Source organism: Artemia sp. Qi Xiang Cuo, chromosome 7 (genome assembly GCF_049724085.1).
Source record: "Artemia sp. Qi Xiang Cuo chromosome 7, ASM4972408v1, whole genome shotgun sequence".
Taxonomy (NCBI): domain Eukaryota; kingdom Metazoa; phylum Arthropoda; class Branchiopoda; order Anostraca; family Artemiidae; genus Artemia; species Artemia sp. Qi Xiang Cuo.
In genome coordinates, this window is record NC_142800.1 from 23,835,795 (window position 1) to 23,856,225 (window position 20,431).

A 20,431-nucleotide genomic window follows, 5' to 3' on the forward strand; every position below is an offset into this window, starting at 1 on the left:
GTTTCTAAATCATATTTATAATATTGGTAAAACTATGGTCAAAACGATTCAGCCCGAGTTGAAAACTGTTTTTGTTTGCAAAAAAATTTAACTTCACAAGTTTCGAAAAACAAAAAATAAAAAGTAAAAGAAATAGAAAGCAATAATTTAGAATGTATTTAAGTTGTAGTCTTTCTTACTGCTACTATATTAAAGGTCGGTTTGGACTGGACTCCAACATGCACTACTGCTCAATTGTTCCAGATGAAAACAACAGAAGTTCAAAGGCTGCTTTGATCACTGCTGGTTTCCTAGTCCCATGCATTACTATCGTTGTTTCGTATGGAGGTATATTTTTGGTTGTCCATAGGTAAGAGCTTATTCATCATCTTAAAATATTTTTATCACTATTGAAAAGAGTTTCAACCAGATAAGTATACAGCATAAATCTCTTGGGTCTGTCCCTCTACTTTAAAATTTCAGATATTCCAATAGTCTTTTCAATAACTTTGTGTACTTCCATAAAATTCACCTATTTTGGGTATTTTCAAGTCACCCCTTCTCCCCTATCCCCTAAACAAAGTGCAAAGCAACAAAGGAAAGCAAAGTGACAGACAAGCTATACCTTGCTTGATACAAAGTAGTTACCGCTTAACGATTAAAATTTCATAGGTTATCAAAAGCCTGTCATGATATTTTCTACCTTAGCTTTTATAATAGTTCCCATCGTGTCCAAAAGGACTTACAGATATTAATACATGTTTTACCACAAAAAATATATAATAAACTAATATGTAAAGATTTATGGGGCGTAAAAATATTGTGTAGGGATTTGTGCAATGAACAAATGTGTTTGTGGGCAAAGCACAATTATGAGTAAAAATTATACATTTAGCTTATAGCCTTTCCAAAAGTTGGGATGGCTAGGACACGTTTAACGAGTGAAGGATGACAGATTGTCAAAGATTATTTTTTTTTGGTGTTTTCTTTTTTTTTCTTTTTTTTTGCCCCGACTATTCAGTGGAGGCCAAACAAAAGCAGGTGGTCCTCGAACAGTAATACAGGGGCAGGTCGTCCCCGAACAGGGCGTCCCCGAAGATGTAATTAGGAAAAAAAAACTGGAATTGCACAAAGGTGTTAAAGAGTGAAGCTTCGAATAGATTGGGGTGGAGGAGGAGCGTGCGCACCTGTCCTTCCATCAGGCAGCTTGGTGTTGCAGTAAATTTCTAGTAGTAGTAGTAGTAGTAGTAGCAGTAAAAACTAACACAAATTGCCAAAGAATCAAATGATTAACCATCCAGTAAATTATTGCGGCCTAAGGACACACTATATTAGAAAGCTTTCGTTACAGCTAAATGATTTTTTTTTAGGGATAGTAGTTTGTTTATAACCTAGCCCTTAATTGTTACTTTGTCAAAACTAAGTTTTTTCTCATGAAATTAAAGAACGGGTTATAACGTTTACAATGGGGAGCTGTATGTTGGGAAGCTGTTTGGGCGTGAAATGGTGGCTGGGGAGCCGTGCAATAGGAATTCTTTTGAAGGATGTTGTTTGGGCAGGAAGTTGTAAGGTTGGGATCTGTTTGGTCTTTATGTGATCTAGAACAAAAGCTAAGGTTGAATATTTATATAACGAACTTACGATATCTCTAATATAAAGGGAAGGAGGGGGAAAATGCGGGGAACTTTTACCAAACTAACTTTAATATAGAAATGACGCAGATAGGTGGTGACTAGGGATACAAGAGACTTTCTAAGATCCTTGGTTGTAAATCTCAGATGAATAGTAGTAACTGAGCGAGGAGAAACATTGTAAAGAACGGAGAAGCCTGATGCAGAATACTCAGAATAAAATCATAGAAGCTCCAACAATGCTCATCTTTACAAATAGGCTACTGGTTTCAGGAGAAAAAATGAAGAGAAAAAATACCACTCAGCGTTGCCACCCAAGTGATTCGTCACAATTTAAGAGTTATTTCTTGTTTTGTTTTTGTTTTACCTACTCCTTTTGGTAATTTTTCTAAATAGTTCAATGATTTTCACTTAAACAGTGTTTTCTTGGATATAAAGTTGGACAAAAATTCAAACGAAACAACTCATACAGTTGATTCAAAATCAAATTAGTGCATGTATTAAAGCCTCAAGGAGACAGTGCAAACAAATAAACATATTCTGCCAGGCTTTCACTTACATTTTCATTCATATGGCTTTTCTATTCAATGATACACGCGTCTGCTTCCTTGCGTATGTACCCTAGTTCTTACAGTTCATCCACATGACGAGATCATCAAGTCAAAAGAGATGATATAGGGCAGCAAATAATTTACATGTGAGCCTTGTTCATTTGATCTGTCGGATTTAAGCAATCTCCACTTGGACCATGGAGATAGCGTGTCACAGACATAGAGTCAACTGAGGCATATGGAATCCATGTTTTGTTTGTTCCCTAGTTGGATGATAATGCAATTCGCCGGAAGGGTATCACCATCTTCAATTAGGATGTGTTTTTCTGACCTATGAAGAAGACCTTCTATATCCTTTGGAAAAAAGCCTTAGGCGTTTTTAAAAGCCTAGATAATCAAAAACTATACTATTTTTTCAATTTCACAAAGAAATCAGGCAAATTTTAGTTTTAGTAATGTTTTCGCTCATTCAGTGTTTTTTTTTTCCCAGATTCTAATGATTTGACTTTAGAACTGGTGAAATCGCTGCAACGGCTCTTAAAGTGAGTCTTTTTATCCGTTGGTAACAGTATTTTTATCTCAGTTCATTATTTACTGTGGAAGAAAAATCTGGTATTTTCCTCCTTCAATAATCCCGTATACTTTGTGTGATTGAATTAACTTGATTTTTGTCATAGTAAATTGTTTTTATCTTGACACAGATCAATCAATAAAATTGTCCTTACAAAAGATTTTCTTTTTTCAAGGTCCGAAAATCGCATGCGATCGCATAGAAAATCTGTTCCAGCGTTGATTCCAGACCCAGGCGAACACCATTTAGGTCTTTCCCAAGCAGAGTTGAAAGTCACCAAAATGGTGTTAGCTGTGTTTCTATCATTTCTAGCTTGTTATCTACCAAATAATATAGTCAAAGTAATAGACGAGAAAGCTGAATATGCTAGTAAGTATTCGAGTAACATTTCTATAATTTGTATTTTCGACCAATCAAAAAGAATTGTAATTCGCAATAAACTTCAATTTTAAATTCAAAATCAGGGAGAGAAAGAGAAAAGGGAACGATTTAATTGGTAAATCAAAGCCAAAAAAAACTCAAAGAGAAACATAATTTAATAAAAATTCTCTATTACGATCATAATATCCTAAATCGTGTTAGGATGTTTTTTTCCCCTTTTTTCTCTTTCTTTATTGACACCTTAGACGCATGGCATAAACATGAAATGTCAAATTTCGAAAAGCTTCTATTGCGGATTTGACTTTATTTGTTTGCATTGCAACAATCTCAATATGGACAAATTCCGCTTTAATCTAAGGATGCTTATAGAAAAGTTCTACTTTAAATTTGTAAATAAAAATATATACGGAGTGTAGGGACTGGAGAGTTGTGAAATGTGAAGTTTTTAGGTTGGGAGTTGTAGGATGTAAAATTGTGCGGATGGTAATTTGTATAAAACTTTACCTATTAACTGGTAATTGAAAATTATGTCAGGTTACAATAGATTTCCCTGATATGTCATATTTGGTGACTGATTTTTTTATTTATATTGCGATAAAAATTTATAATTGGAATAGAACTAAGATACACATAAATCGAAAATCTTAGACGCGGTCAATTTTTGTATGTTTCAGTAGTTATTGCTTGTTAGAGGGAGCAGCTATTTTGGGGCTTTTCCTGTTGAATTAGAAGAACTATTAGTATTCCCAGATTCTAATTTGGATGTTAATCTGTGCAATCAAAACTAGAATCTTAGCCTTGATAGACAGAATAGTCGTAAACAAGGGTACTATTTTGGCCTTATTCAAACCAAAGGGGCTACTAGAAGTTTGAATTTCCCCTTTCAAATGAGCCCTTCTAAATGAACTTCTGCAACCAGGGCTGTGAGATCCAATATTTGTAGATTTTGTCAAGATCACACCCTTTATAGGAGTATCTTCACCCTTGTTTAAATGTATGCAAATATTCTTATACTAAGAACCATTGATGGAAGAGCTTAAGCTTAATTAATTTTAGATGTTGGCGATTAACATAAAAACCAAATCTCTTATGCAAGTTTTGTCTTTAAATTACCTTTTTCTGAGTCTCGGTTACTATTGACATCTTTATGATGTCAATAGGTCTCATCCTATTGACATGGTCTCATTTAATGAATGAAGAGGATTCCACACTTTAAAATCATTTTGCGAGCCTCAACGTCAGCTGGCCGTCTCAAAGACAAACGGTCCATTGAAAAATTTTTCCAGGGAGCTAGCCACTAACGAGAGCTATTACGGATTTGTGGTTTAACTAGGAAATTTGACTGAAAAAATAATAAAATTTTCCTTACCCTATGTTGGCAAGGTTATCAATCAAAACAGACTAAACTGCTGAAATAATATTTCTTTTTAGCTGATTTTTTGGCGTTTTTGTAGCAGGTAGGCTTAAACTAGAGCATTTTTTAGGAGTGCCATTTCTTGTACTTTCAAAAGAAAATTCTAACCTGTTTAATCGCAAAAACAAGATTTACACTTTTTAACGATGTGAGTTTCGTCAAAACAAAATATTTCTATTTATGGCAAAAAACAGGATGCGTTGTCAGGTTTCTCTAGGATTTCTGGGAAAGTATGTATCGGCTTTTAGTTTTCTGTTATTTATTCAGCTTGTTATAGCTTGCTAATTCATAATTCACGATTTTATATATTCGCTAATAATCAATTTCGAAGAAATGTAAAAGAAATATAAATTCACTTGGATTTTATTCATTGTATGCTTCTTCATTCACTTCCTTATATGCCTTTTTTGGCGACATTGTTGTCAGTTTAAGCACAACATTCTTAAACAACAATCGTGCATCGACACGATTTTGAACAACGTTCTAGTTGCTTTGTTGATGAGCAACCCAGAATTGAAGTCGTTCTTTGTCAAACTTTGGGACATTTCTAGGTGGAACAAACATAGGGAAAATTTATTTTTGTCTAACAAATTTAGAAGAGACAAAACTTTTATTTCAGTAAAGGCTGTTATATGTATTACTAGCTTGATCTTCTAGCTGGATCTTACTAGCTTGATCTTATCTATAGGCTTAAACTAGATCGATCTAGATCTAGCTTGATCTTGATCTACTTGATCTACTAGCTTGATCTTATACAATTACTAGCTTGATCTTCTACCTAAGCTAAGACGGGAAGGTACTTCATTTGGAATTATATCTCCCTTTCCCCTCCAAAGGGCAATGACCTTTTGATGAATATTGTTGCATAAAAGCGAAACTTTCAGAGTTTGATCCAACAGTGAAAAGCTATTTAAACAGCGAATATTATCACAGTAAATATGTGTGTAATGTCAAAATGCCAAACAAAGTTTAATTAACTCTGAAAATGTTACCGTTTATTTCGAAAAGCAATAACAATGCGCATTCTCACAGAAATTAATGTTGATTGACGATTATAGATAAAAAAAAATTGTTACTGCAACTGTTGGTCAACAATGGATTCACTAGAAAAGACCTTCTCCTGCACAATTTGTTTATTTTGTTCGATTACTAAACCTTAGCCTTCATAGAAGTGTGCTACAACGAAAAAAAATTGTATATACAATGTGCTTCACAAAGCAAACAGCCTTGAAAGAAGTTGCTGCTGTCGTGTGTGAGATTCAACGTTAAACATAGGTTTTTACTAGGTACACTAAGATTACCTAGTACTATAGCATACTAATGACAAAAGTGATTTCTTGTTTACAATTTACTATTTAGGGAATCAGATTTTAACCAAATTATTCCTGAGGGTATATATTAAAGAGAATCTGAAGTGGAAAGATGATAGTAAAGATAAATAGATTGAATCAACGGAATAACCGGGTGGCTGCAGTAAATATTGAATTTTATTAAGCGATGAATAGTGTAGGCCAGGGCATTAGCGGTCCCACAAATTTTTCTAGTACTAGGAGCAAGGGACTTAATAATATTTTTTTCACGCCATGTTTCTTTATTCTGAAATTTTGTGCTTCTCACGGGTTTCTGATCCTACCAAGTATGGTTTAACTGTATATTTATAGACACCAGATAATTCAGAATAGATAATTTCTTAAACCACATTGGCCTGACATCACATAAACAAAGAAAAACGAGCAAAATGGGGTTTTTTATAGGCCAAATGACTATACTGAAAAAACGAAGCGAATATTTCGAGAGGACAAACGCCTCTCTTCTTCAGCGCGAAACGAAACGATGTATCAATGAAAGCCAAAAATTAAAAGAATTAAAACCAACTACCTAACAACCATAAAAGCGAGTTATTCGCTAATATCCGCGATTTGCAGAAAATCCAAAAAATATGAACTGCCATCGACGGATACTAGCAAACAACTGAACAAGGAAAGGAATCAATTCATTCACTCAAAAAACAAAACGAACCAGCAATTAAATAAGTTGGAAAACTATGTCATTTGATTTCGGATTTTAATTAAGGCATTTCTTGAAGACACCCTTTGAGACCTAAGGGGTTGTTCACGTGTTTGATTAGATGATTGGGAAAGTGGTTCAAGGTTTATTTCAGGGATCACTAAAGTATCGGCTTATCTTTTGAGAAAACCGAAATATGACTCGGTTATTCTTAAATCACCGGAATCTCTGTTTAAAGCTAGACCTAAATGTTGGTATTTATAAATTTCAACAGCTTCTCTGTAGTGCTGGACAATACCTTTATCATTCGAAATAAGACTAGCTTGATTAAACAAAATAGTATGGTCTGGTTTTTCAAAAAAGTGCTCTGCAAGGGCAGAGTCAAAATTTTCTGGTTTTTTCCGCTTTTTAAGTGTATTATTAATTGAACTAGAGTGCTGAGTTAATCTATCTGTTAGTCGCTGATTAGTTCTTCGAATATACCAAAGACCACACGAACAAGGAATTCTGTAGACACCGGAGTTTTCACCTATCGGGATAGGGTCTTTTCCTTGATAAATTTGGGACCTGATAGTTTTTCTGGGTCTATAATAAGTGTAAATGTTATTTTTCCTTAGATTTTTTGAAATGTGGTCTGAAATCCCTTTAATGTATGGGAGACCAAGATAAACTGAATTTTCCCTTTGATTTGTGTTTTCTGTGGAACTATCTGATAATCTTTTAATGCGTTTTGCAATTACAGAATTTATTAAACTAATTGGATAACCATTCCCAAATAAAATATCTCTAAGGTGGTTGAGTTCTAAATCCAAGAAACGTGTTGAACAAACTTTCAATGCTCTATCAACTAGAGAAGTGACAACTCCTCTTTTCACAGCAGGAGAATGATTGAATTAATAACTTAAGTAACGGTCATTATGTGTGGTTTTTCTATATACACTAAACTCGAAACATGAATCATTTCGGTGCACCAGAACATCTAAGAAAGGAAAACGCCTCTCTATCTCTGATTCATGAGTAAATTTCAGTTTTTAATCCAAGGAGTTGAGCAAGGGAAGAAAAGAACCCAGAGACTCGTCACCATGCTCCCATAAATAAAAAATTTCATCTTTAAAACGAACCCAAAACTCAGGCCTACAAGAACTTTGCAAAAGAGCCCTTTCTTCAAAGTGTTTCATGAAAATATCAGCCTGTATTGGAGAAAGGGGGGCTCCCATGGAAAGCCAATATTTCTGTCTATTAAAAATACCTCTATAATGGAAGTAAAAAGAAGTTCTGTTACAAAGGGCAGTAAGGGAAAGAAGTGTCTGATTCGAAAAAGTAGAATTTTCTGATATAGATTGGTTAGAATTAAGTTTTTGCTCCAAAAACAGATCGGCCTTTTGAGGATCACAATTGGTATACATTGAATCTGCATCAAAACTGCCAATTTTTGTATTTGGTTTAACCGAAACTTTACCTTTGCTTTACCTTGGTAACAAAATCAGCGGAATTTTTAATATAGGATTTTTGAGCCTGAATTAGTGAGCGAAATATAACTGATAAGAATTTCCCTATTTTTGCTGTAGGAGAATTAAAAGAAGAAACAATGGGTCGAAGTGGATTACCGGGCTTATGAACTTTAGGAAGACCATAAAAGCGAGGGGACGTGCAACCGCGTGGGTAAAACCTTTTGTACAACTGATCTGTAATTTCACCTTTTCCTTTTAGATAAGAAAGCTCTTTACGGACTTCCTGTACAAATTTTTCTGTAGGATCGGTAACTAATTGTTCATATGTGTTAGAATCATTTAAAATTTCTCTGATTTTTTTGTCGTAATCATCTAAATCTAATACAACAACAGTATTGCCTTTATCGGCTTTCGTAATAATCCTGGAAAGATCTTTATGTAGTGCGTGTAAGACCAAGTGTTCATTTTTACTAAAATTTTTTAAATTTCGATTATTAACATAAGGCGAATCCAACAAAGTTTCAACAAATTGTGCTCTAACCTCAGCAATCTCTCCAATCTCCGCACGAGAGTCATGAAAAGCACCCTCTGTGTTCGCGATAATTTCACTATAAGGTATTTTCGAAGGGGTTATCGAAAATTTCAATCCTTTTGAGAGAACCTGATTTTACTCTGTTGTAAGGGGCGTGGAGCTGAGATTTATCACAGCAGGACCAGGAAACGCATTTGGGACAAAAGGTGGATTATTAGAGAGTTTTTCCAACTTTAAACGGTGTAATTTCTCAGAAAGTCTTTGTCTAGAGATCCTAAAATCATGCTGAAAAGAATTTTCAGCAATAGCCTTAATTTGATGAAAATCAGCATAAAAAAGCGTACATAATATTTCTCGCTCTAGCCTGATGATACCCTGATTTAACCGGTAGCGCTTGCTTTTGCAGTCACTAATAACATGATTTAAAATACCAAACCCTGTACGTTCTTTAAATCGCCGTTCGTTACGTGTGTTTAAGTGAAGTGAAGGTCGCATTGATTTGGGTAAAATATGGTTCATTTTATAATTATGAAGAAGATACTGTGTATTAATCAAATTAGCTTTTTTTCTCACAACAGATATGAATGTAGTGACAACATTGGTTGAATGCTCCCCATAAGCATGACGAAGATAATTTCTTAAACCACATTGGCCTGACATCACATAAAGAAAGAAAAACGAGCCAAAATGGGAAAAGTTTGTTCAACACGTTTCTTGGATTTAGAACTCAACCACCTTAGAGATATTTTATTTGGGAATGGTTATCCAATTAGTTTAATAAATTCTGTAATTGCAAAACGCATTAAAAGATTATCAGATAGTTCCACAGAAAACACAAATCAAAGGGAAAATTCAGTTTATCTTGGTCTCCCATACATTAAAGGGATTTCAGACCACATTTCAAAAAATCTAAGGAAAAATAACATTTACACTTATTATAGACCCAGAAAAACTATCAGGTCCCAAATTTATCAAGGAAAAGACCCTATCCCGATAGGTAAAAACTCCGGTGTCTACAGAATTCCTTGTTCGTGTGGTCTTTGGTATATTGGAAGAACTAATCAGCGACTAACTGATAGATTAACTCAGCACTCTAGTTCAATTAATAATACACTTAAAAAGCGGAAAAAAACAGAAAATTTTTACTCTGCCCTTGCCGAGCACATTTTTGAAAAATCAGACTATACTATTTTGTTTAATGAAGCTAGTCTTATTTCGAATGATATAGGTATCTTCCAGCACTACAGAGAAGCTATTGTAATTTATAAATACCATCATTTAGGTCTAGCTTTAAACAGAGATTCCGGTGATTTAAGAATAAACGAGTCATATTTCGGTTTTCTCAAAAAAGAAGCCGATACTTTAGTGATCCCTGAAATAAACCTTGAACCACTTTCACAATCATCTAATCAAACACATGAACAACCCCTTGGGTCTCAAAGGGTGTCTGCAAGAAATGCCTTAATTAAAATCCGAAATCAAATGACATAGTTTTCCAACTTATTTAATTGCTGGTTCGTTTTGTTTTTCGAGTGAATGAATTGATTCCTTTCCTTGTTCAGTTGTTTGCTAGTATCCGTCGATGGCAGTTCATTTTTTTTGGATTTTGTGCAAATCACGGATATTGGCGAATAACTCGCTTTTATGGTTGTTAGGTAGTTGGTTTTAATTCTTTTAATTTTTGGCTTTTATTGATACATCGTTTCGTTTCGCGCTGAAGAAGAGAGGCGTTTGTCCTCTCAAAATATTCGCTTCGTTTTTTCAGTATCTTCATTTGGCCTATAAAAACCCCATTTTTGCTCGTTTTTCTTTCTTTATGTCAAAATAGATATTGTACACGCAAGCTGGTAAACAGCCAAAAATCATTTTACAATCATTTAGTCGCATATATTTTTGTACAGCTAGCAGCAAGGGACTTAATTTTTTTTTTCATGTCAGGTTTCTTTAAAATATTCTACAATTTTGCGCTTTATTTCTCAAGCGAGCTGGTAAACAGCCAAAAGACATCTCACAAATTGGCAGAGAGCCAGGTAAAATAGGATTCCAACGCCATTCTTATATGTGTCCTTGGCATAAGCCACGGCAGAAAACACAGACAAATATGATGGAACTGGACACTACCTGTTGCCTGAAGTAAAAGTAACATTTTTATTAATAGATTAACAGCATAAATCAAGATGGGCGACAGAGACTTCTCCAGTGCTAGAAGAAAAGGTAAAGGAATATTTTTTGCCAATATGATCAAGCACATACGCAAAGGTGCAGACCTGCGCCCTCCCCTCTGAAATCCTAATTTTTCAAAACTTATTAGTACTTCATACAAACGGTCATTGAATTCTGCGTCCATTTTAAGGTGATGAATTATACACTGTATTAAAAAAAATATGTTTAGAAAATTGAAAAACGTTTTTAAATATTCAAAAAAATCCTGTTTACATGCCTGAGTATTATATTTACTTTTAATATTCTGAAACTGGCACCTTTTGGGCGCCCTTTGTAAGTTAAACGGCGAAAATATTGTTGCAAAGGATTTTAATTGACTAGGATCTTTTCATGATCATGATCATGATCGTAGACAGAAAAGGGATGGGTGCCTGGTTTGAACCCCCTACCAAAAATATTTATCCAACTTGCACAAAAATAGCAAGAATATATGTCAAAAATGTCCATGAGAAGATCCCCCCCCCCCTCGAATAAAAATTGTGGATATGACCCTGACATAGAAGGTAACGTTTTCTTCAAAATGGTGAGCAAATATGAAATAATGGATAAACATGGGCACAGCCAAACCTAGCCCCATCTTCAAATGGCACACCGGATATCACATGCTATATTTTTTTTTTCAGGTGACGACAAAATAGTAAAAACAAGAACAGAAAGACAAAAAAAAAACTAGTTAAAAACTTTAAAAATGTAAAATTTTAATTACCAGATTTCATTAACTTAAAAAAAAAAATTTTAAGATTAAAAAAAAAAGTGGTTAAGGTAGAAAGTGTCGTTAACGTCGAGAAGAACAATCGCCAGCATCACCTTGCTTTTGGGAATTTTTATTCTTAGCCTACACTACACTATTGCATGCTTGCTTATCAGGTTAGAACTTTGTAACCAGCATATCTACCAGCTTAATACCAACTGGTCGACTTAATCAGTCAATCTTGGCCTACTTTGCACAAACTAAATTTTGACTTTAAACAGTTGGAAATTTGAACTTCATTTCTACTAAATTATGGATCAATTATACCAATTATAAACTTTTAAAATTTATAAAATTAAGTCAAACGGCGAAAATATCGTTGCAAAGGATTTTAAATGACTAGGATCTTTTCTGAGACTCCATGTTATGACTCCATGAGACTCCATGCGATAGTTTCCATGTCTCTTACACTTACAGTAAAGAAATCAACCAAAAAAACCCTAAAGAAACCCTATGATAAGGGACAGATAACAGGCTCCTATCCCTTCTATGGAGGTTACAAGCTCCTATTTACAAAAATTGTGGAATTTTGGGGATTGTGGAGGGGGCAGCCCCCCTCAACAATCAAGTCCACTCCTCAAGTTTCGACTCCACAAGTTTTAAGTTTCAATGTTGTCCCTTGCTTATACTTAAAAACAAAATTCTTTTTCTTAATTCAATCACGGTATAGACATTGTTGAAGAAAAACCGCTCACTTAGGTGCTAAACGGAAACAAACCCGAATATGTTTCGTTTTTGTTGTGTGTGTTGTCATGTGACCTGAAATAAAATGTTAAAAGGGTTTATTATATTATTAGATGATTTTATAGTTACGACATCTTACTTTTTGTCTGAGTCATCGCCATTTGATATGCGTATATTTTGACTAAGCCTAATAAATGAATTCTTTTAATGGATATATTGTAGTTAATACTCCTTTGGTTACTATTAGCACGAATTGTTACTTATTTGTAGTCCGTTACGACAAACTATTTGATATGACTTTATTTTTTGTCGTATTAGGTTTTAATATTACTCTGAAATTTCCTTTACAAAAAAAAATTGATAAAGTTCTATACAGCTTTAGTTATTTTTGTAAAACCTTAGAATATTTACTATTTGAGAACTAAAATTTAAAATTAGAATTTAGTTTTAAGGCAAAATGTTAATATTTTTCACAATTTGTTTCAGTTTCATGGAGTAGAATTTTTTATTATTTTTTGGTATTCTGGAAGTCAAGCCTTTCTAATCTCAGTCTTGTGCACCCTTGAATTGAAACGTATTGTATTCCGTCTTTCTATTGATAGAATACTTTCGTGTTGTATTTTGTTCAAACTGTTTTTTGGTTTAGATAAAATACATGTCTACGTTACTTATAAAAATATGTCTGTATTATTGTCTTAATCAAAATAAGCTTGATGTCTTTTTAGAAAAGAAGTTTATGTTTTTTGAATAACTTTTTCTTGAATGGAGTTTTTAAAGTATCCAGCGAAAATTTTATGCTGAACATAGGATATGCGAATATATTATTAGAAGAGTTTAGTTAAATTTTTGTGAAAATCTTCGTAAAAAAACGATTTACTATTTTAAGATAAGAATGAAATTATTGCAGAAATATAAACAAAGAAACAGCGTTGTTGATATTACATGGTAGGTACTTCAAAAGGGGGAGGAGAAGCAGGGGCACAAATGGCTTCATCCATATATCCTCCTTGATTCTAAAAACTACTCTGTTTTTGGTATCTTGACTGAAAAGGAAATTGAACAACAACAAAACTGCCCACCTCGTCAAATTTTGGAAATTACATTTTCCCTCTCAACTTTTATTTGTGGACATTAGAGACCAATGGTAAAGGACAGTCATAACGGGATCTTACAACAAGGAACACAGGCTACCGTCGGACAGCTTCGAGCCAAAATGCGAAGCAGTGAAGCTGGCAAGCCTGAAAATGGTAGACTGGCGTGATAGACAAAATTTGAGATTTTGAACAATTTCGATTGGTTTGCTTGGGAGTAATCGTCTGAAATTATTAACATGTGTTGAAGATTTCTTTTGGAAGTACTGACCAATTGGGGGCTATCACATCTCTTGGAATCTGGTAAGCGAGAAGGAAAAAAAATCGAGAAAATTTCATCCTGGAAACGACAAACTAATAAAGCCTGCCACTGAGGTACAGATAGAGAGTAAGGAAAGTAGAAGTAAAAGATACAGGAATGCTCGTTTATTTTACTTCAGTAACGGTACATATCCAATGTTTGTAAATTGGGCTGGGGGGACTAAGCAACATCTTATTAAAATATACTCTCTAGAAATCACAGAAAATTGGATGTTTTATAGAATAGTTTCTTATTCAAAGAAGAAGAACAATATAAAAATAGTCTATAATACCTGTATGTTTCTTAGTTTTAATTATTGCAATTCCTATTTTAGACCTTCATGTTATTTCATCCGTGTTATTATATTGCTCCTGCTGCATAAATCCTTTTATATATCCATGTATCCATCAAGACTATAGACGAGCCTACAGTAAAATGCTTGGTTCTGCGATTTTTTTCAAAGGAAGAAAACGTAAGTTTGATTTCAACCGCCCCTTATTGATATTATCCTTTAGTCTTTCCTGGTGCTTTGACCATCTCTGAATTTTTCAGGGTTTCCAAGAATTTCTACAAAGAAAATTCGTTTCTCCAAAGTATCTTCAAAATTAATTTTTGCAGATACACGAAATTCAAATCGTTAATTTCTTAACTTTAATTTTTAGGGTGAGTTTGGAGAAGTCAATAAGGGAATTCGGGGAAACTCCACAAAATTCGGGGACAGAAAAATCCCTGGTCCTCCCATGCTTATTGGCAAATGCCATGATTCAGGATGAAGGTGTAAAAGGAGGTGTAACTTGAAGTTTTAGTCTGAATTAGAAAATCAGATCGAGACTTGCCGTATCGACCACAGTTTCTCTGACTTTTGTCTTATAGCAAACTTTTTGGACCCTAAAATGAGTTTGGCTGTTTAAGAAGGCTCTATTACAGTTTAGTTTATTTGCATAATGGAGCTTTTAGTTCAAAATGTAAGAATTATTAAACTTACGGGTTTAAGTATCTAAGCCTTCAGACCAAACTACTTTCCCGTCAGAGTGACGCAAGTGAAAACTCCATAAGCGTTCTCTTTTTCCTTTGTTAGTGGGTTTTTACCATTTGGTAGTGGACGTAAAAAGTTTCAACATGACAGAACTAAAACATCTAAACATACCAAATGGAATCGGAAATTTATCGTAAATAATTTTTTTTTAACAGATATTCAGATTTTGTTTTTCTTCAAGATCCACCATTTTTACATCTCTGTTGCTGTAAAGTTGAACAAATTTTAACTCCGCCTTACAAGTGGTTTCTTTACGTTACCAAATGCTAAGCTTGACAGTGAGCTCTTTAACAATCTGCAAAATGGGCAACCTGAAGAGGAAATACAAGCAAAACAATTGGTCTGAAGTGTTTCAAAAATTCAACTGTGGTTTTGTATTCATAGATAACTTTTGGGAGAACTTTGGTATTCAATAAAGAAAGTATCAGCGAGGCAATACTGTAAATGGTAAAAATAAAAGAGTACATAAGCCGGTAAATACTCCTTACAAAAAGCTCTGAAATTTATATTTTCCTTCATTTCTGATTCTCAGAAAGAAGAAATCAAAACAAAGAGAGCTGAAACTTACAGAACAAATTGTCTTATATTTTGTGTTACATAACTACAGGTAGCATATCTGTATTACGAAATTACTTTATAGTAAAAAATTACTTTCCAAATATATATATATATATATATATATATATATATATATATATATATATATATATATATATATATATATATATATATATATATATATATATATATATATATATATATATATATATATATATATATATGTAGTACCAGGTCCTGGCAATCGGCACGCAGCAGGCTTCTATACAAGGATTCTGACTGTCGCTTGTCTTCTAAACCCAGACAATTCGTGCCTTTCTTGATGCCATGACGTCCAAATGGACCTTAAATTAGAAGTAGGGTCCTTGTAAAATTATGTTTTTTTATTGGACCTTTAACTTTTGCCTGGGCTTGTCTTATGTCATTATGAAAGACATGTCGCTGAACATTCGTTTCTTTTAATTGCTCAGGTGGAGGGACAAAACTTCTTTTTCTTCAAACGCTTTATCTAGTCCATGTTTTTGATTTTCAAAGGTAGTGTAGCCATTGATGACCTTATCCATGTCAGAATCCAAAACCTAATAATAATCGCAATCATTTTCAATTCGTTCGCTTCGTTTTACCTCAGCTTGTCTTTCGTCATTATGATATACATATAGCCGAACCTTTGTTTTTTTTTAACATAGGTAGGGTAGGCATTGATGATCAAACAGAAATACCCCTCTAACAATATGACGTTTCGTTGCTCAGGGCTTCTTTCCACATTTCATTATATGTTCTTCGTTCATTTCCAGGTGGCAACAGAAATTTTAAGCAACGTTGCCTTTTCACACGAAAAAAAGCAACGTATAACATTCCATGGTGAAAAAATGTCGGTGAGTAATAGGGTCGGCACCAAGAAATTCAAAAGCTTGCCCTTGCGACTTATGTATATAGTCATGCCAAATGCAAGTCGAAGTGGAAATTGATGTCGCTGAACAGTACATCCAAGTTGACCTTTACTAGAGTCCGCTGTAACTCGGGATATGTGGACTTCTTTTCCTGATTTTTCCCCACTAATTATATTCGCCTTAATTATGATGTTGCATGATTCAGTAACAATAAAACGGGTCCCGTTACAAATCTTTTCGGAAATATTTAAGTTATGCAAAAGCATAACTATCGTATGTTTCTTTATTTTTAAGTCATATAGCGGTAAACCCGCTGTTTCAATTGAAATGAGGAATTCTGGAGTAAGTTCAATTCCTACTTTTTCTTTATTTTTTACAGAATCATAACTTTTATACGATTTGTATTCTCCTGGAAGGCGATCGAATATTTTTGCATTTATTTTATTTACTTCTTTGTTGATTGAAGCTAAAATAACTCGATCCTTCATCAAATCATAACTTTGTTTAGACAAACATACTACAAATACTTCCTCAATTAAATTGTCACTGGGAATTATATCTTCCGGTAATTCAATTTCATTAAGTTCATTGCAAATGCTCCCTGTTCAGGATCGACCCGCAATTTTTCTCAAAGGAAGTATGTTTGAAATTCTTCCAAAGATGACTTTTTTTTATATTGATAAATAGAGTGTTTCACTTCGGTTGTTTCGGAGTTGCACTGGTAAGCACTGTCGGAAATCACTTCCAGCAACTAGATTTTTTCCACCAAATGGTAAGTTTGGATTTGCAATAGACCGCAACAGCTGATTCATATTTTGTAAGCGATACTTGAGAAGCATGGGTGCTTCGTCAAGTAGGGAAACATCTACTTGAGCTAATTCTAAAGCTCTGTTTGAACCAGGTCTTATACAGGAAACAGAATCTGAGGAAAGTGGAACTTTCAAGCCGAAGGTGTTGTGTGTTGTTAGTCCAAATGGCAATATGGTTGCTGGTATTCCTGCATAAGCCATACATTTTACTCTGTAATTTTTTCCACACAGAATGTGATACAAGGTCTTATAAAAAAATGTTTAAACGGTACCACCTGGTCCACATGTGAAAAAGCATTTTTCCCCAAAATAATTAGGATCATTGACAGCCTGTAAAATATTGTCAACAATTTCAAGCTGTTTTCCTTGCAGAAGACGATGCATACTATCTCCAGTAATAGCTGATTCACTAGAATTTAGGAATTCCAAGCTTTGGTCATTTTCATAGGTCTCAATGTTGTCCATGCCGTATCGTTCCACCCAAAAACTAAAATTTTGACCTTCTATTTCCATCGTATTTAAATTTGATGCAATAATACGATAAGCAGACTTTACTGCAAGATCTTCAGATAAATTATTTCGCCTTGCATGCCGAATGAAATCCTCTGCCAACTGATTTTTGAATCTTTCCCAAAGAGCTTTTGGATCTACAGGATTGCCGAAAACAAGAAACTATGTGAAGAGTATTTGCATTGCAACAGGCATTTTGGACAGTGTCGATTCTTCTAGGGGTCGAACCAATGTTTACCGTCGAATTCAAGGTCATGAGCCAGGCATACTTTTTTGTATGTGGAATATACAACGTTATCAACTGTTTTAAAATCTTCAAAACTTGTTGCATTCTTCACATGACACGAAAATACTTGTAAATCGAAGCACTCGGGAAAAGCCATACAATTTACGTTGTGAATTCGTCCAATGACTCGTAATCGACGGATTCTTTGTTCACATGTACTGGTATTGCCATTCCATCTAGTGTTCAGGCATTTCCCAATAATGGAGGAATTCCTTCGTTTTCATTTGCTTTAACGGCTTTTTGTGTCGAAAATACGCTTCCAACATTGAGCCTTGCTGTCCAATATCTACCAAATCTTCTTAAACTTGGCTTATATTTTGCATTAGATAACGTCCTGGCAAATGAACATTTAAATGTTGAACGGCATGGCTCTTTTTTGGATATAATAACTAAATAGTTACCAGCATGCTTCAGTTAGTGTAATGCATCGCCCTTCTACATAGGTTTTTGCTTCATTGTAAACCATGCACCGCCTATTTTCGACAATCTTTATTGAAGCACAATCATGTCCCTTGTAGATGTATTTATATAGATACTTTACCGGACCTATATTTCCTACATATTTGACATTCATGTGACAATGGTATTGTTAAGCATATGAGGATTAAGTGTGACGACATGACGAAAGATTATCACGAGTAATTCGGGGATTATTAGAATCTTTTCGATAAACAGTACGGGAATGTGAAAACTATCCTCTATTCATTTCGTATAATTTGGGATCATAACGACGTCGATGATTTTTCAGCATCCGCTAGAGATGTGACCGAAACGGCACTGGAATTTTCCATTTTTATTAATCATACAACTCCCACTTGGATTTAAATTCCCACACGGATTATGAATCATCCACTTTAAGACTAATTCTCTTAATAATGGATCATTAGAATTTGGAATTTAGGCTGAAATAAGATCATCAATTTCAACTGGATTATGGATTTAATCCTGAGGAATCATGATCAATAGCAAATGCATATGTGGTAGTCCATGTTTTTGAAATTCAATCGTATACACATATGCCGCAGCCTTTCCAAATATCTGATCCTTATCAATATCATTGATTATATCGTCGAATTTCAGTTTAGCAATTCGAGCAATGAGATCGGGATGATCTTGAGGGGACTGTTCTATAATAGAGTTATCATCAAATTTAATAGCTCCTGGTTCTTTAAATTAAGGCCAATCGGAATTGCAAGTCACAGTTATAAAGAAATCTGAAGGTCCAAGGCGACAAACAATAGCCAAGGCGTCTTTAAATGTTCAGCAAAGTAGCTTGTTGATCTGACGAATCATGATGGTAGTACAACTTTTTCACCAACAAATTTATTCTGTTTCGAGGCTTTAAGAAATCGTGTAACTCCTAAAGAGTTTTCACCCATAATGATTTTCTCGTTAAATTTTTTCCAATGAATACGATCACGCTTTACACGAATAACGTTATCAACGAGGTACTGATGTAAAAGTCTTCCGCCAAAATGCAAAGCATTAAAACTAATCCTAAGCAGATCAGGTGTTACAGCTTGCACAGAAAGGCTTTTCGCTCGTTCAGGTCGAAAAGCGACACAATTCCTAGCTAATTCAAGCCGTTCTATATGAGAACGACTTACTGAAGGTGTTTGAAGTAGCATACCCCTTGATCATCCTGAAGTTCTAGCTGGGTATGTAAAACATTGGGTAGATAAAGGGCTCCAAAAGACGGCCGGTATTTTTTAAAATGACAAGCTTTTTGCCATGTCGTTTTACAACCATTTCATTTGGTGAAAACTATCGTTAGCATTAAGAGTAAGCACAGCATATACATCATTACACGCAGGAGGGTTAAACCGTCTATAATCTACACCATCTGACAAAGTAAAATGAGCTGCACGTTTGGAGGCTGTTGCCTCAATGAAGCAGCAAGTTGATTTGCATGATCATCCACTTCTCGCATTTTTTTCGCAACCTCTGGCACAGTCGTTCGAATCTCTCAATATTTCTTTCAAGAGATTCATTAGAGTACGAGAGATCCCATAGTTTAAAAAATGTGTGAGGCGTCCCTCAATAGCTTCATTGCGGTCTAAAAAGTACATTTGGCCGTATGAAGGTGGCTCTTTCACCTTCAGTAGTTTGTGACAGATATGCCGCTAAATTGATTTTGTGATAAGTTTATACAGCTACTTCAAAGCTAAATATATTCCGACTATTTGTGGTTTGATCATCGCTTACGTTGAATGAAGCTAGAGAAAAACATGAATTTAAGTTACGAAACTCTTCAGAGAACAAGTGACGTCCTAAAAAAGCAAACGAATTCATTTGGAAATTGAGGTGGTGACAATGCAATTCGACCATGCAAGCACCAATCTTCAAACGAATTACCTTTGTTTGCAACTCTTTCCTCCGGAAAATGGAGGCCTCCACGGTGAACATAAGCAACTTTGAAGGGTACCAAAGACTTATATATAACAATTACTAAGTTTATGGCATCTTTGTACGCATGTACTTGGTTTTGTGCCACACGTTGTTGGTAACGAAGAATACGACACCGTTGTTCTTCTAACCGCGTGTGTCTTGGATCTTCATTTTCATTTTCAACACGCTCTGATTGTCGTTTTCGTTTATCCTCTAACCGCCCGTGTCTATGCTGTTCATTTTCATTTTTGATACGCTCCAATTCTCGTTTTCATTTATCTTCTAACCGCGTGTATCTTTGCTCTTCTTTTTCATTTTTGATACACTCTAATTGTCGTTTTCGTATATCTGCTAACCACCCGTGCCTTTGCTGTTTATTTTCATTTT

The 20,431-nt window shown here is 34.5% G+C and overlaps 1 protein-coding gene across 1 annotated transcript in view; it reads left to right on the forward strand.

Moving 5' to 3' along the window:
* The window catches only part of LOC148950066 (uncharacterized), a 135,152-nt gene that overhangs the window by 111,414 nt on the left and 3,307 nt on the right, over nt 1-20,431 (forward strand). Inside the window, exons 5-7 of the mRNA XM_089092102.1 lie at nt 196-349; nt 2,908-3,101; nt 13,902-14,039. Coding sequence (XP_088948228.1) covers nt 196-349; nt 2,908-3,101; nt 13,902-14,039 — 486 coding nt within the window. The remainder of the gene's footprint in view (nt 1-195; nt 350-2,907; nt 3,102-13,901; nt 14,040-20,431) is intronic.